Source organism: Rhinolophus hipposideros (genome assembly GCF_964194185.1).
Source record: "Rhinolophus hipposideros genome assembly, chromosome: 24".
NCBI classification, from domain to species: domain Eukaryota; kingdom Metazoa; phylum Chordata; class Mammalia; order Chiroptera; family Rhinolophidae; genus Rhinolophus; species Rhinolophus hipposideros.
In genome coordinates, this window is record NC_138070.1 from 21,511,225 (window position 1) to 21,525,726 (window position 14,502).

The 14,502-nt window shown below is 46.6% G+C and overlaps 1 protein-coding gene, 1 long non-coding RNA gene and 1 pseudogene across 5 annotated transcripts in view; 1 reads left to right on the forward strand and 2 right to left on the reverse strand.

Moving 5' to 3' along the window:
• The window catches only part of SNRPD3 (small nuclear ribonucleoprotein D3 polypeptide), a 21,074-nt gene extending 7,607 nt beyond the window's left edge, over positions 1-13,467 (forward strand). For all 3 annotated transcript variants that reach the window (XM_081037852.1, XM_081037854.1, XM_081037853.1), the window contains 2 exons: positions 11,260-11,452; positions 13,334-13,467. In XM_081037852.1, coding sequence (XP_080893978.1) covers positions 11,260-11,452; positions 13,334-13,395 — 255 coding nt within the window. In that variant the 3' untranslated portion in view covers positions 13,396-13,467. The remainder of the gene's footprint in view (positions 1-11,259; positions 11,453-13,333) is intronic.
• On the reverse strand, positions 1,092-4,102 carry LOC308492603 (transmembrane protein 126A-like; annotated as a pseudogene). Its single transcript has 2 exons — positions 4,053-4,102; positions 1,092-1,672 (listed from the first exon to the last, which is right to left on the reverse strand). The product of its transcript is annotated as a transmembrane protein 126A-like (transcript).
• Positions 8,821-13,608, reverse strand: LOC308492672. The gene is made up of 3 exons (XR_013992548.1): positions 11,591-13,608; positions 11,235-11,361; positions 8,821-11,025 (listed from the first exon to the last, which is right to left on the reverse strand). It is a non-coding gene; the product is annotated as an uncharacterized lncRNA (long non-coding RNA).
• Between the last annotated feature and the right edge of the window lie 894 nt (positions 13,609-14,502).

The following is a 14,502-nucleotide window of genomic DNA, read 5'->3' on the forward strand; positions in this document are numbered from 1 at the left end:
AGGTTGACCAGCTGGGGCAGTACCCTGGCATTCAGGGAGATAGGCATCTGGTGGCTGCCGATTTCTCTCCCTTGGTGGTGATGCCACAGAGATGAGTGGTGTGGGCTCTCGAAAGGTCCTGTGGCTCCTGGCTTCCTTTGCTTTTGTGGGGTGCCCCTGTCATAGATCTAGTCTTTTGGCTTAAGGCATCCTTGTCTGTTTTAAGGTACTTTTAGTTTGGTGAGTAGAATGCAAGACGAGAGGTAGGGAATCTTGATGTGTTTATTCCACTATTTGGACAACTGACTGAACTTCGGGTCCTCAGACTGCCTGTCTGTAATGTGGAGTGTCTCAACGGATGGCCTTAGTGGTCTTTCAGATGCAGCCAGTATGGGATAAAGCACACAGACCTGCTGATAGATGGATCTGGAATCAGGTTGTAGCTTGCTACTTGGTGTGACTTGAAGCAAACTTTGGACTGCCCTTACCCTCTGTTTCCTCCTTTCTAAGTAAATTAGGGATGAAACTAGTACCTCAGCCTCAGTACCATAGTGCAAAATAAGTAAGCAGATGCTTGTCAAATGGTGGGGGCCTGCCTCCTGCCTGTGTTAATCTGCTGGGGCTGCCATAACAAAGTTCCGCGCGTGGTGGCTTAAACAACAGAAAATTATTCTTTCAGGGTTCTGGAGGCTGGAAGGCGGATATCAAGGTGTCACAGGGTTGGTTCTTCTGAGGTCCATGAAGGAAGACTTACAGGTGGCTGGCTTCTTCCTGTGTCTTTACATGGTCTTCACGCTGTGTGCCTGTCTCCAAATCTTCTTATAAGGAAGGAGACAAGTAATTGGATTAGGGCCCAGTTACCTCTAAAGATCCAGTCTCTATTTAATAGTCATATTCTGAGGTACTGGGGGCGTTACGACTTCAACATAAGAATTTGGGAATGGGGCACAGTTCGGGCCATAACACTGCCCATACCAAGATGTGAGACTTCACTGGATCTACCTAAACTTGGCACATTGACTGAATGTGCCAGATGCTTGTCAGATGGTGGGGGCCTGCCTCCTGGGGGCTTTGGCATGACCCCCCAATCACTGACTGGACTGTTGGAACTATCACTGAATTTCTGTGCCAGATTCAGAGAACTGAAGAGCCTTTATAAGTAGTTTATATTGACAAGAACCAAGGTATGCTGCAAACCCAGTCTGGAGCAAAATGGGAAATAATCTCTTTCTAAAGACGGGCTTAGTTCTGATCCTACTGGTTAAGATGTGTCCTTTCTCTGGTAGCAGGGCTGAGGCGTACCTTGCTGCTCGGCCACCATTCACAGGTGTAGCCAAGAAAACTACAGACCACCAAAAACAACCAACTCATCCACCTCGTGTTACTGTATAGGTTTCACGATGCAAATCACCTTTATTCAGTGGTGATACAAAACCTTCGTAAGATACTCGTATGTTTGCTGTCAAAAATAGGGTCCCTGCCATTGGTAAACCCGCAGCTGTGTGAGCGTGTGTCATTTAAGATGTGCTATTAACCACAGGGAGGAGCATTAAGTCCAGTATATGTCGATCCATGTTCAAGTAAATCCCTTTGCATTTCTGGAAATCAATTAATTTTTCTGGTTTTGATAACAACAATTCGGTTTTCCTTGACAGTGTCATCTGGTTCACGATTTTCAATCGAGCTTCGTGCTCTCCTCGCAGCAGTTGGTGCTTCCTCTGGTCTTCCTCAGCCTCTCAGGCTACTGCCACGTTTTACACAACTTGCCGGGGCACAGCCATGTTTCACCGACACATGACTCAGTCCGAGCAAACTAATTTTTAATCTATATTTTTTCTGAACTATTTGAGAGTGGATTGCATTCATCATACTCCATCGAATAATACTTTTGTGTATATTTCTTCATAACAAATATATTCTCTCATTGTGTCCATGGTACCATCATTCAGGAACTTCAACGTTGAATCGGTACTTCAGCCTGCAGTCCATATTCCTGGACTGCAAGTGTCCCAGTAATGTCCTTTATGACGATGTTTTCATCTCTGTATCACTTACTGCACTTAGTTGTCGGCTCACTTTACGCTTCTTTAGTTTTGGTTGGTTCCTCCACTTTTGCTTTTCATATCATTGATGTTTTCTGTTTCGTATTTTGAGTTTTGAGTTTTTATTTAAAATTTTTATTAAAATATAAAATACATATTATATTAGTTTCAGGTGTACAACATTTATACACCTAAAGATGTGATCACCATGGTAAGTCCAGCAACCATCTGACACCGTACCATGTTATCACAGTATTACTGACTCTATTCCCCATACTGTACATACACCCCCGTGACGTACTTGTTTTATACCTGGACATTTGGACCTCTTATTCCCCTTCACCTTCCCCTTTTTAAATTTTTCAGTGACAGTTGACATTCAGTATTATTTTATGGTAACTTCCGGTGTACAGCATAGTGGTTAGACATTTATATAATTGAAGAAGTGATCCTCTTGACTCGTCAAGTACCCACCTGGTACTATACATAGTTACTACCATATCATTGACTGTATTCCCTGTGCTTTACTTTACATCTCCATGACTATTTTGTAACTACCAATTTGTACTTTTTAATCCCTTCACATTTTTCACCTGCTCCCATTCCTCCGCCGTCTATCACCCTGATAAACCCAATACCCATCTGACACCATACATAGTTATTACAGTATTACTGACTATATTCCTTATGCTGTACCCTACATTCCCATGACTATGCTGTAACAATTTGTAGTTGTTTTTTTTCCCCAAGGAGGGCGCAGCTCACAGTGGCCCACGCAGGGATCGAACTGGCAACCCTGGTGTCATCAGCACCATGCTCTAACCAGTTGAGCTAACCGGACACCTCTCAATTTGTACTTCTTAATCCCCTCCACTTTTTCACATCCAACCGCTCTTCCATCTGGCAGCCATCAAAATGTTCTCTATACCTATAAATTTATTTTGTTTGTTTTGTTCTTTAGATTTCCCATATAAGTGAAATTACATAGCATCTGTCTTTTTCTGTGGGACACAAGTCCACTCGGCACAGTATCCAGGTCCATCCATGCCACTGCAGATGGCAAGAACCTGTTCCCTTCCGTGGCCAAGTAATAGTCCATTGTACATATGTACCACCTCTTTACCCATTCATCCATAGACAAACACCCAGGCCGCCTCCAACTCTTGGCCATTGTAAACAATGCTGCATTGTTTACATACGTCCCCTCAAAGTAGCATTTTGAGTTTCTTTGGATAAATACCCAGAAGAGGCATTACTCAGTCCTTCTTTATCTCTTGTTATAACTTTAGTTTTAAAGTTTATTTTGTCTGGTATAAGTTTGTTTTAAAGCCTGTTTGGTCGGGTATAAGTATTGCCACCCAGCTTTTTTTTGTTTGTGTGTTTTTGTTTTGATATCTTTTTCCATTCCTTTATATTCAGTCTGTGTGTGTCTTTTGATCTAAAGTGAGTCTCTTGTCAGCAGCATGTCTAAGGATCTTGTTTTTTTATCCATTCAGCCACCCTGTCTTTTGATTGGAGCATTTAATCGATTTACATTGAAAGTAATTATTGATAGATATGTAGTTATTGCCATTTTATTATTCATATTTTTTATGCTTTTTTCCCCCATCTTAAATAAATCCCTCTAAGATTCCTTGTAATACTGGTTTGGTGGCAGTGAACTCCTTTAGCTTTTTCTTGTCTGGGAAGCTATATATCCTGTACTTAGATTCTAAGTGATAGCTTTGCTGGGTAAAGTAACCTTGGTTGTAGGTCCTTGCTTCCTCTCCCCCTTCTCCCGCCTCCCCCCACAGTTCAAGCCGTTGTTTCTCAGGCTAGTTGTGTAGGACACAGCTCCCTGGCCCGTGCTGGTGTTATGAGCCTTGTGCTTCTACCGGCTGAGGCCAACTAGTCGGTCACTGGTCGTCGGTCTGCCGCTCACGGCAGCTCTTGCCAGCTGCCAGCCTCTCACAATGGCTGCCGGCCACTAACACTGACTGCCGGCCGCTCATGACAGCACACGGTAGCCCACAGCCGCACACAGCAGCTCACGCTGGCTGCTGGCCACTTATACTGGCTACCGGCCGCTCCTGGCAGCACATGGTAGCACACAGCAGCCCACGACAGCTCACGCTGACTGCTGCCCATTCATGCTGGCCACCGGCCACTCCTGGCAGCACACAGTAGCACACAGCAGCCCGCGGCAGCTCACACCAACGTCTGGCTGCTCACGGCAGCCCAGCTCCAGGGAGAGCTGTTGTTCACAATCTTAGCTGTAGAGGGCGCAGCTCACTGGCCCGTGTGGGAATTAAACCAGCGACCTCGGCGTTAGGAGCACGGCGCTCCAACCACCTGGGCCACTTGGCTGGCCTAGTCCTTGCTTTTTATCACTTGGAATAGTTCGTGCTAATCCCATCTGGCCTGCAACGTTTCTGTTGAGAAGTCAGCTGACAGTTTTATGGAAGCTTTTTTGTAGGTAACTACACTGCTTTTCTCTTGCTGCTTTTCTTTGTCTTTAACCTTTAGCATTTTTATTATGATGTGTCTTGTTGCTGGCCTCTTTGGGTTCATCTTGTTTGGGACTCTGTGCTTCCTGGACGGGTATATTTATTTCCTTTGTCAGGTTAAGGAAGTTTTCCAGCATTATTTCTTGAAATAGGTTTCCAATTCCTTGCTCTCTCTCCTCCTTCTGGCACCCCTATGATGCAGCAGTTAGTGTGCTTGATGTTTTTCCAGAAGCCCCTTACACTATCCTCATTTTTTAAAAATTCTTTTTCATTGTGCTATTCTGATTGGATGTTTTCTGCTACCTTATCTTCTAAGTTGCCAATTCAGTCTTCTGCTTCATTTAATCTACTGTTGATTTCCTCTAGAGCGGGTGTCCAAACCCTTTTCCATGTTTTTCACCAAGGGCCATATGCGGTAAAATACACAAACAGCCAGGCCACTCACTGGAGGCGAAGCACGTATTGCCTCACCTGGTTTATTTAAGTAAACTAAATGTATTTTTGGAATTTGCTGCGGGCCAATTAACAATGGATCATGGGCCACAGTTGGCCCGTGGGCCGCAGTTTGGACAGCCCTGCGCTAAAGTATCCTTCGTTTCAGTTACTGTATTCTTTATTTCTCGCTAGTTCTTTTTTATATTTTCTCTCTCCATTTTTCTGTTTCCTGTCTCTTTGTTGACGTTCTCCCTGAGATACTGAGCGTCCTATGATGAGTGCTTGGAACTCTGTGTCTGGTTGATTACTTGTCTCCGTTTTGTTTAGTTCTTTTTCTGGAGCTTTGTTCTAGTTTTTCATTTGGGATATGTTTCTTTGTCACCCCGTTTTGGCTGCCTCCCTGTGTTTGTTTCTAGGTAGGGGTGCTACGTCACCCAGTCGTAGTAGAATGGCCTTATATAGTAGGTGTGCTGTGGGGCTCAGTGGCACAGTCTCCCTGGTCACCAGAGCCGGGTGCTCCAGTCGTGTCCCTTGTGTGGGCTGTGTGTGCCCTCCTGTTGTAGTTGAGCTTTGGTTGCTGTTTGCCCCTCAGTGAGTGTATTGACACTTGGACTGATTGGTTGTGAGCACTGGCGTAACTACAGTGGAGGAGCTGTTATGCAGGGACTGACCCTGTGGAGCAGGATTCACGATCTGGTGCCTGCCCAGTCTGCCCTTTGGGTGTGTCGTCCTTGGAGGCAGTCGGGTGATGCTGTCTGTAGCTGTCCACTGAGTGCGCCACCCCTGGGGTCTCCTAGGACAGGCCCCACCACAGTCCAAGTTCAGCCTTGCCTGTGCCCTGCCTGCGGCCACTTGGCATGAGCCACAATGTAGTTTACAAATGGCCCCACCCATGCTGGCCTTGGAGGTGCCTCAAGAGGCCAAGCCACGAACCGCAGCTGGTGTCGCCAGTACTGGGCTTACGTCTGTTCAAGCGGTACAGGATATGCTGAAGCCAGATGTTGTTTGTTTTGATTTTGTGAACCTTTGAGAGATTTTAGGAGAGTGTGCAGCATGAGCCAAGACAGGCAGTTTGTATGGAAAAGCCACTGGAAGTGACATAGGTGTGCCTGAAAGTTGGGTTGGGTGGGGGTCTCAATCACCAGGGCAGGGCCAACAAATGGTATTAGCCAGATTGATGGAGACTCAAATATAGTGGCTGCCTGCCTCTGGTGTTGGGAGCTGGGCAGGCTCAACAAAGAAACAATGGCTTCCTCTAGCTCCTCTGTCTGGGAGAAAGCTGCCCCTCCAGCCCTCACCCTGAATCCAGACAACTCAGTTCTTCCCCGTATGTCCTTGGCACCTTTAGAGCTGCTGCTCCAGCCCTGGAACTCAGAGCAAGTGAGTCCATCAGCCAGTAAGGCCATGAGCAAGTCCTTTAAGAGGAGTGCCTGGGACTGCAACTGCCCTTATCTCACTCAGCCACAATCTCTGGTTTTCACAGCCAGAAGTTATGGGGACTTCTCTCCCTGGCACTGGAACCTTGGCCTGGGGAGCCTGGTGTGTGGCTGGGACTCCTCATAGGGGACCTCCACAACCTAGATATCCCTCCTGATTTATTTTTTTTTTTAAGATTTTATTGGGGAAGTGTGTACTTCCAGGACTTTCTTTCCAAGTCAAGTTGTTGTGCTTTCTATCTTAGTCGTGGAGGGTGCTGTTCAGCTTCAAGTTGTTGTCCTTTCAGTCTTAGTTGTGGAGGGCGCAGCTCAGCTCCAGGTCCAGTTGCCGTTGCTAGTTGCAGGGGGAGCAGCCCACCATCCCTTGCAGGAGTCGAACCGGCAACCTTGTGGTTGAGAGGACGCGCTCCAACCAACTGAGCCATCCAGAAGGCAGCTCAGCTCGAGGTGCTGTGTTCAATCCTAGTTGCAGGGGGCGCTGCCCACCATCCCTTGCGGGACTCGAGGAGTTGAACCAGCAACCTTGTAGTTGAGAGCCCACTGGCCCATGTGGGAATCAAACCGGCAGCCTTTGGAGTTAGGAGCATGGAGCTCTAAGTGCCTGAGCCACCGGGCTGGACCCCCTCCTGATTTTTAATGGTCACACACGGGAGTGGGACCAGCACATTCCATATCTCTGCCCCTCCGACCAGTCTCAAGGTGACTTCTTCTGTATGTATTTAGTTGTACGGCTTCGATTCAGCTAGACTTCAGACAATTCTCTGTGATGGTTGTTTGTAGTTTAGTTGTCATTTTGATGTGGTTGTGAGAGGAGGTAAGCACAGTGTTTACCTACTCCGCCATCTTGACCAGAAATCATAGCATTGATGTTTTTGAAAAATGGAGGCCAGTTATTTTTTTAGAATGCCCCTTGATTGAGGTTTCTCTAGTGTTTCCTCATGATTAGATTTGGATTATGCTTTTGGCTGTACTGTGTAAGAGATTTTGTCTCCTCAGGGTGTCACACCCAGACGCCCAGAATGCCTGTTTGCCCCTTATTGGTAATGTTAATCTTGATCATTTGGTTCAGGTATTGTGTGCTCTTTTCACTGTATATTCTTTTGCCTTTTGTAACTAACGAGGATTTTGTGGGGAGATTTAGGTTTACTGTATGGAAGAGCTTTCCTTTATTCCTCATTTTATTCATTCATTTATTATCCATGTGGGCTGTGGGTTTCTGTTTTATTAAATGGGTTATAACCTGTTTCTATCATTATTTTGATGTTCAAATAACTTCTGATTTGGTCAGTAGGATACCCCTCAAGCTGACTCCTGTGTCCTTTCAATATGCTCTGGTCATATTTTGGGAGCACATCCTTACCTTCTGGTTCAAGATGTTTGTGACAGGCCCATCTTTTCCTTCCCTAACCCAGTTCTGGAATCAGCCACTTTTTCAAGAAGCCTTGATTTCTTTTAGGTTGGGAAGAGAATTTAGAAACCAAGATCTGGGCACTGTTAAGTATTTTAAGTCTTAGTTTAACTTGTCAAGCTAAGACCTGTCTCCGAAAGGCTGTGTGCTTAAATAGTATCAAAAGTTTTCATTTTTTCATTGTTGATTCTGTGCCAGGCACTATGCTAGGGATTTTACATACAGTAGATCCTTCAGTCATCGCAGGACCTCTCGGAGACCAACATGCTTCCAGGTGCCCAGGGTGACCAGACATGGAAGGAGCAGATCTAAACCCAAGTTCCTGACTCCCAAGTCTGTGATCTTAAACCATAGTCCCTACAGATGAGGCATAGAGGAAACCGGTGATATCCTGTTGCCTCTGGATGTTTCAGACCCTCAGCTGTTTCAGACCCTGCCTCAGACTTCAGGCAGGAAAATGAGTAAAAGGGATCAGAGGAAAAGAAGGAGGCTCTACTATTAATGGTAGGGCAGAGTGCTTGCTGTGTACCCCACAAAGGGATGCTGTGTTTGACGATCCTGAGGCCCCCTAACATTGCTTTACAGATCTCTGCCTTGGCCCCAGGTAGGAGGAAATCCCCACAATTTGACTCTGTAGTAGTCCCGTCTTATCCAAGGGGGGATGTTCCAAGCCCCCCCCCCCAGAGGTGTTTGAAACCAAGGATAGTATCAAACCCTGTGTGTACTAGGTTTTTTCCTATACATACCTATGATAAAGGTTAATTTATAAATTAGGCACAGTAAGAGATTGGCAACAGTAACTAATAATAAAACAACAATTATAACGAGCACTATAATAAAATTATGTGAATGGCTTTGGGGCAATTATTAAGTAAAGCAAGGGTTACTTGAACACTGCGACAGTTGATTTGATAACAGATGGCTACTAAGTGACTACCAGGTGAGAAGCAGTGGTGGGCTTGGATGGGATGGTTCATGTCCCAGGTGGGACAGTGACACGTCATGAGATTTCATCACGCTACTCAGAATGGCATGCAATTTAAAACTTTGTTTATTTCTGGAATTTTCCACTTAATATTCAGACTGGAGAACCATAAGATGTCATTTAAGTTGGGCCCTGGCTTATGCCATCTGTGTTTATTGTGGTTATTTGGGAAAGTTGAGTAAACTGGGTGTTCCTGCCTAACCTTGATTAAAACCTCGTTCACTCAAGTTGCTGCCTTGGCTAACGATGGGAACAGCTGAGTTATTAACAAGCTATGTGAGTGGGTGGGCAGTGACGCTGTGGGCCTTGTACACAGCACAGTCATTTCTCAGCTCGTGCAGCAGGACGAACACGAGAGTAACAGTGGACAAGGTTTTAGGGTTGGAGTCTGAGTCAGATAATACTGGACTCTGTGCCATTGTGAAAACACTTGGTTTATGTCTTGTTGATCGTACATAACAACCTGTCAGGGATTCTCAAAGTGGGTTGGGGAGATTGTGGCAGAGGAAGGAATGAGATGTACCAGTACGTGGGAAGGAGAAGGGACTTGGCAGCAGCACAGCCCCCAAAGTAGACATGTTAACTGTCGTTTTGATTCACCATTTACTGAGATTCTGTGCTGTGGTAGGTAATAGGACAGCATTCCAACATACTTGTCTTGTTTCATCTGCTTCTTAGTAATTCTAGGGAGTACGGGGTGGTGTGTGTGTGGGTAAGAGTGTGCGTTTAGTCACATAGGCTAGGGTTCGAACCCCAACCAGGCTACACAGGGCACCGTGACCTTGAGCCGAAGAATAGGGTGGGTAAGGGCTTGTCTCTGGGAACAAATCTGCCTCTAATGGGCTGTGCTGCTTTATCTCCAGTGGGGATGGTGGTAGTATTTATCTCGTAGGATTGTGTGACATAAAATTAGTTGCTGTGTGATATTGCCTGGAACAGTAGTAAGTGTTCCGCGAAGTTGGCTTTATTATGTTGTATTTTTCCTTACTTTGTAGGTGAGGGAACTGAGGCTCGGGGGAGCCAGGAAACTTAGCCAGGGTTACACCCCTGACAAATGGCAGGGCCAGGCCTCAAGTATAGGTTCGCAGGCCTGTTCCCAGGTGTATCTGGTATTGTGAGACCTGGCCAGACCCACGTTTCTCTCTCGGGTGGCATAACCGTAGCTGGTGTTCATTTGTAGCACCAGAGGTTATAATCTTCAAGGCAGGAGCAGGGTGTCGAAGACTTCGAAACTGGAAATTTGCTAAGAAACTGGGAATGCTGGGCCTGGAGCAGATTTATGGGAAACTCGAGCCTTGCCACCCCTGAGGGTAGAGCAGGGGTGGTGGGTTGAAGCTCCGGAAACTATTCCAACTCAAGACATAACTGAGGCCGCCCCAGAGTATTGTTAGTCTTTTTGTGCTCGATGTCCAAGCAGAGGCTGGGTGGTCAGTTAGCACTCGAAGAAAAGAGCAAGTGAGTGTAAGATAACAACAAACCAGTGAAATCTGGGAAACAGCATGCCTATCTGCACTGTGGCCTTGTCCCATTCTGAATAAATTGCAATCATCTTACCTCCAGAAGACTCATAAAATGAGCTACGTTTTCTGATACACGTGCTCCCTGTTGGGATTGGCCCTGGCAGATTTGCGTCCCCTTCCCGTGCTAAGCCAGTCTCCCAGCTCTCACCTCTCTGCTCCCTGCCTCTCTGTCCCCCAGTTTATCCATGTTGGCGTATTCATCTTTCCAAAGTGCTGCTCTAACCCTGTGTGCCCTTTCTGTGTCCGTGCATTTGAGGGACCCCCATCGTCTCTGAGGTGATGACCCTGTCCTCCATCCCAGTTCTGCTCCAGTCCTTGTATCCTGTAGGCCCCTGCCTGAGTGTCCTGGCTGTCTGCAAGCTCTTGCCTCACACCTCTCTCATATTCCGGGCCCTTCATACAGGCACTGCCACCTCAACGTCTCAGTCCTGCTCACCCAAGCCCAAGGGGCTCTTGTAGAGTATGCCCTGGGAGAATAGGAACCACCTCTGGTACTTGCTCGTGACCTTCATGGTGCCTTTGCAGTCTGTGTGCCGGGCAGACGCCGGAGAGGACAGTTTGGACAGGCAGTTCAAAGCTGTTTCAGTTACAGTTTATCACCACTGAGCACGCTTCTCATGCTGGCGGGAGGCGGTATAGCAGTTCGAGCTCTGGAGCCAGGCCAGCTGGACTCGAATCTGAGGTCCCTGCATTCTGGCTGTTTGACTTTGGAGAAATGCCTTCGTTTTTTCAATCTGTAAAAATGGGAAAGCGCATACCCACCCTGGAGGTGCTGTGAGGACTGCGTATGTAACGTGTTAGCACAGTCCCTGGCTCACATATAGGTACTCGCGTTCCCCTGGCTTTGCCTGGCGCCTTTATTTCATGGTGTTAGTCTGTTTCGGGACTTCTCTCCCACCATCCAAGACCCCCCTTTGTGCCCCTTTTCTCTGCTGGCCCTTACTGACGCGCTGGTGATTCCCTTCCAGATGTCCAACATCACAGTCACGTACAGAGACGGCCGAGTGGCACAGCTGGAGCAGGTATACATCCGTGGCAGCAAGATCCGCTTTCTGATTTTGCCTGACATGCTGAAAAATGCACCCATGTTAAAGAGCATGAAAAATAAAAACCAAGGCTCAGGAGCTGGTCGGGGAAAAGCTGCTATTCTAAAGGCCCAAGGTAGGTGTTCCTCATGCATTGGTTTTAACATACGAGTCTGTTGCGTATCTTTTAAGAAAGGGTCCTGTTATTGCCTGGGAATGGGTGTGGACCTGACCTCAGCCATCTCCACACCCACTGCAATCTTGGGGTCCTTACCTGCAAGGGGCTGGGGGCCTTGCTCTGCCCTCGGTCTTGCCTCGCCTGGTTGCATTCTTAAGGCTTATGCAAAATCCACAGTGGCTCCTTCGAAAAATGATGGGGAATCCTGTCTCAAGTTAAAGAGTAGATAAGTGTCATCTCTAAGAGGCCCTTTGTTTCCATAAATTATGTCCAAGGGCCTGGGAGAAACTTGAGCTTGTCTAGTTTGCTGAGCAGGGCACTGCCGTGTGGATTAGCTTGACTTCTGAAGCAACAGGGCTGCAGTGCCCAGAGAGCCTGCGGATGTGTGTTGACACTCCGTGTGAACCAGGGAAAAGCTGGTGGTGGGGATCCTTTCAGACCATAAGTTAGCAGTTTTAAGCCATCTTTACCTATTAAAGGGGCTGGACTTCTGTTTTCAAAGCTTCTTCTAGTTGAAAATAAATCCTTCCTTTAGCATATTCTAAAAGTGAGACTAGCCTTTTCCCACTGACTTAGTCTGGCCTTCCTTCTGGCTTATCCCAATCAAAAGTTTTAGATTTGGGTCCGTGGAAAGTTCTGCCATGTTGATTAGCTAAGAAAGCAAGTGCAGTCGTTAGAATCTGTCTTGACATTGCTAAAAATTGACAGTGCAGGAAAGTCACTAGACTCTCCATCAGTATCTTTAACCGCTGTACGTATTTTTGATATGTGTGGTAGCTTTTGAGTGTAAAGGTGCAATAGAGTAATCCTTTAAAATGCCTTCCCAAAAAACTGGTCAGAGAAGCTCGTTGCCCTTCCTAGAGAAGAGGCATTTATGGGGAGGTAGAGCCAGAAGCTCTGGACCTTTTGTCCTAGAGAAGGAATGATTTCAGAAATGCCAGCTTCCTTGCTGGAATTGCTACTCTCTTTGCTTTCTCAGGGAAGGGCTGTCCTCATTGGCACTAGGTAACTGCATCGTTTTCTCTAGTGAAAGGTGAAACCCAGTGGCTGTGCCCTAGAAGGCACTTGGCAGTGAGTTTGCCCAGGCCCTCTGGCTTCTGCCTGAGCCATCTGTGCCTCTCCTCACCCTTTGCTCTGGGCTATCAGCATGTGGCTAGGTTTTCGGGTGAATTCCCTCCCTCTTCGGGGCAGCTCTAGGCTCTGAAAGAGGAGAGGGGTGAGGCTCCAATTAGCAGTCACCAGAATATTTTCACCTGTCCTGCAAAGCCACTCATCCCCTCTGAGAGCCCTTGGGTCACAGAGAACAGCAATCTTGTCATATTCTTTGTATGGAGAATGGTTTTGGTTTTTTGTGAGTTTCTGTGTTTCTTGCTTTTTGTTTCGCTATTACAAAACAAAAATGCAGAATTGCTCAAAGATAATAAAAGCCCTCACCCAGATTTAACAGATACTAACATTTAACTCTATTTGTTTCCGAATTTTAAGTGTGGATTAAATGCGTCCGTCATGTTTTATTAGCTTGCCCTAGGCCAGCTCTGGGAATTCATTTTTTCTATGGTTCTCAGTCTTAACTTCACAATCCACCTTCACTCTCAAAGCCCTGCTTGCCAGCTTCTTTAAAGAGTCTGGTGCCTGCTCCTACTCTGACACCAGGCGCTAGGCCTCTCCCCTCTGTCTGGGTTTCCATTGCCCCTGTGAAATATGATGGGGTGGGTGTGGTGTGGGGTCAGGTGGCCTTTCAGGCCCCTTCCCACTCTGATGTCCCCAGGCTCCAGCTGCTGTGGCATGAGTACTCACCACACTGACCTGGCCTTGTCCTTTCTCTTCCCCACCTTTCAGTGGCCGCAAGAGGAAGAGGACGTGGAATGGGACGTGGAAACATCTTCCAGAAGCGAAGATAAATTTATCTGTTGAACAGAACTTTGCCCTTATTTTTTCCTTTTAGGTAATTTGTGTTTGGTGCGGTGTGTGCTTATGTATATGTTCTAGGTTTTCTTTTGACATCTTCCTCTTGAGATCAGGAGAAATGTTAAAATAAATAAATATGGGTTTGTTTTATTTTTCTTTTTGATTATGTGTTCATTTTGGAGTTTGGTGTTGTTTGCTTTGGCAGCAGGTTAAATTTTGACACCCTGGGAAAATGCCAGTGCTTTAAAGTAGCACTTACTGATCAGAGTTTAAGTTACTCTTCCCGGTCGCTGGCTGGTTAAGCCCCTAAAAAAACTCTGCAGATGCACAGACTGTGTGTCACTTACCTTGTGACATAGGCACTATACCGTAGGCTCTCTACTTTGTTCAGGTAAACTTTGTGGAGATGCCATCAGCTCAGTTGGAACAGCATGACATAAGTGGTCCTGGCCCTTGACAGAGTCTGGTGCTCTGACCTCTGAACCTGGAAGCCCCAGTGGTTCGACATTTGGCAGAAGCAATATAATACTAAAAGGTAATTCAGAGAGTCTTAGTAACCAACATCTGTGGCTCCTATACTGGCTTCGTAAGCAGTTTAGTAACGGGAGGGGATGGGTGACGACAGTTTGTGCATTTATGAAAGTAGCTCGGCATTGATTGGGACGGCCAGTTTTTAATGTAGCAAAAAGGTAGAGAAGGCAGCATATGCAAAGCAGCTAACTGGCCCAAAAAACCCCAAAAATCAGAAAAGCAGCCTGAAGACACCACAGAGCTCTCGCGGGGGTTCGGTATAGGATGAGTTACAGCGAAAACTGTCGAGGAAAAGGGATCGATTATCGGCCCTTAGAACATCACTCATTGAACAGATTGTTCGAGTAATGGAAGAAGAAAACCCAGCACATCCATGAACCTGGCCTCAAGTAGGGGTTTTCTAACAAGCTTTGTTTAATAATCACACCACCAAGAGGTGACAGGCCCTATATTATTCCTATAACAAAGAACTACTGAGGAGCAAGCCTTGCTGGAGGGGGGTGTCAGTCAGATGCCATAGGCGTGTCAAGTGAAGCTTCAAAGACCATCCCCTCCATCCCCCAGCAGCA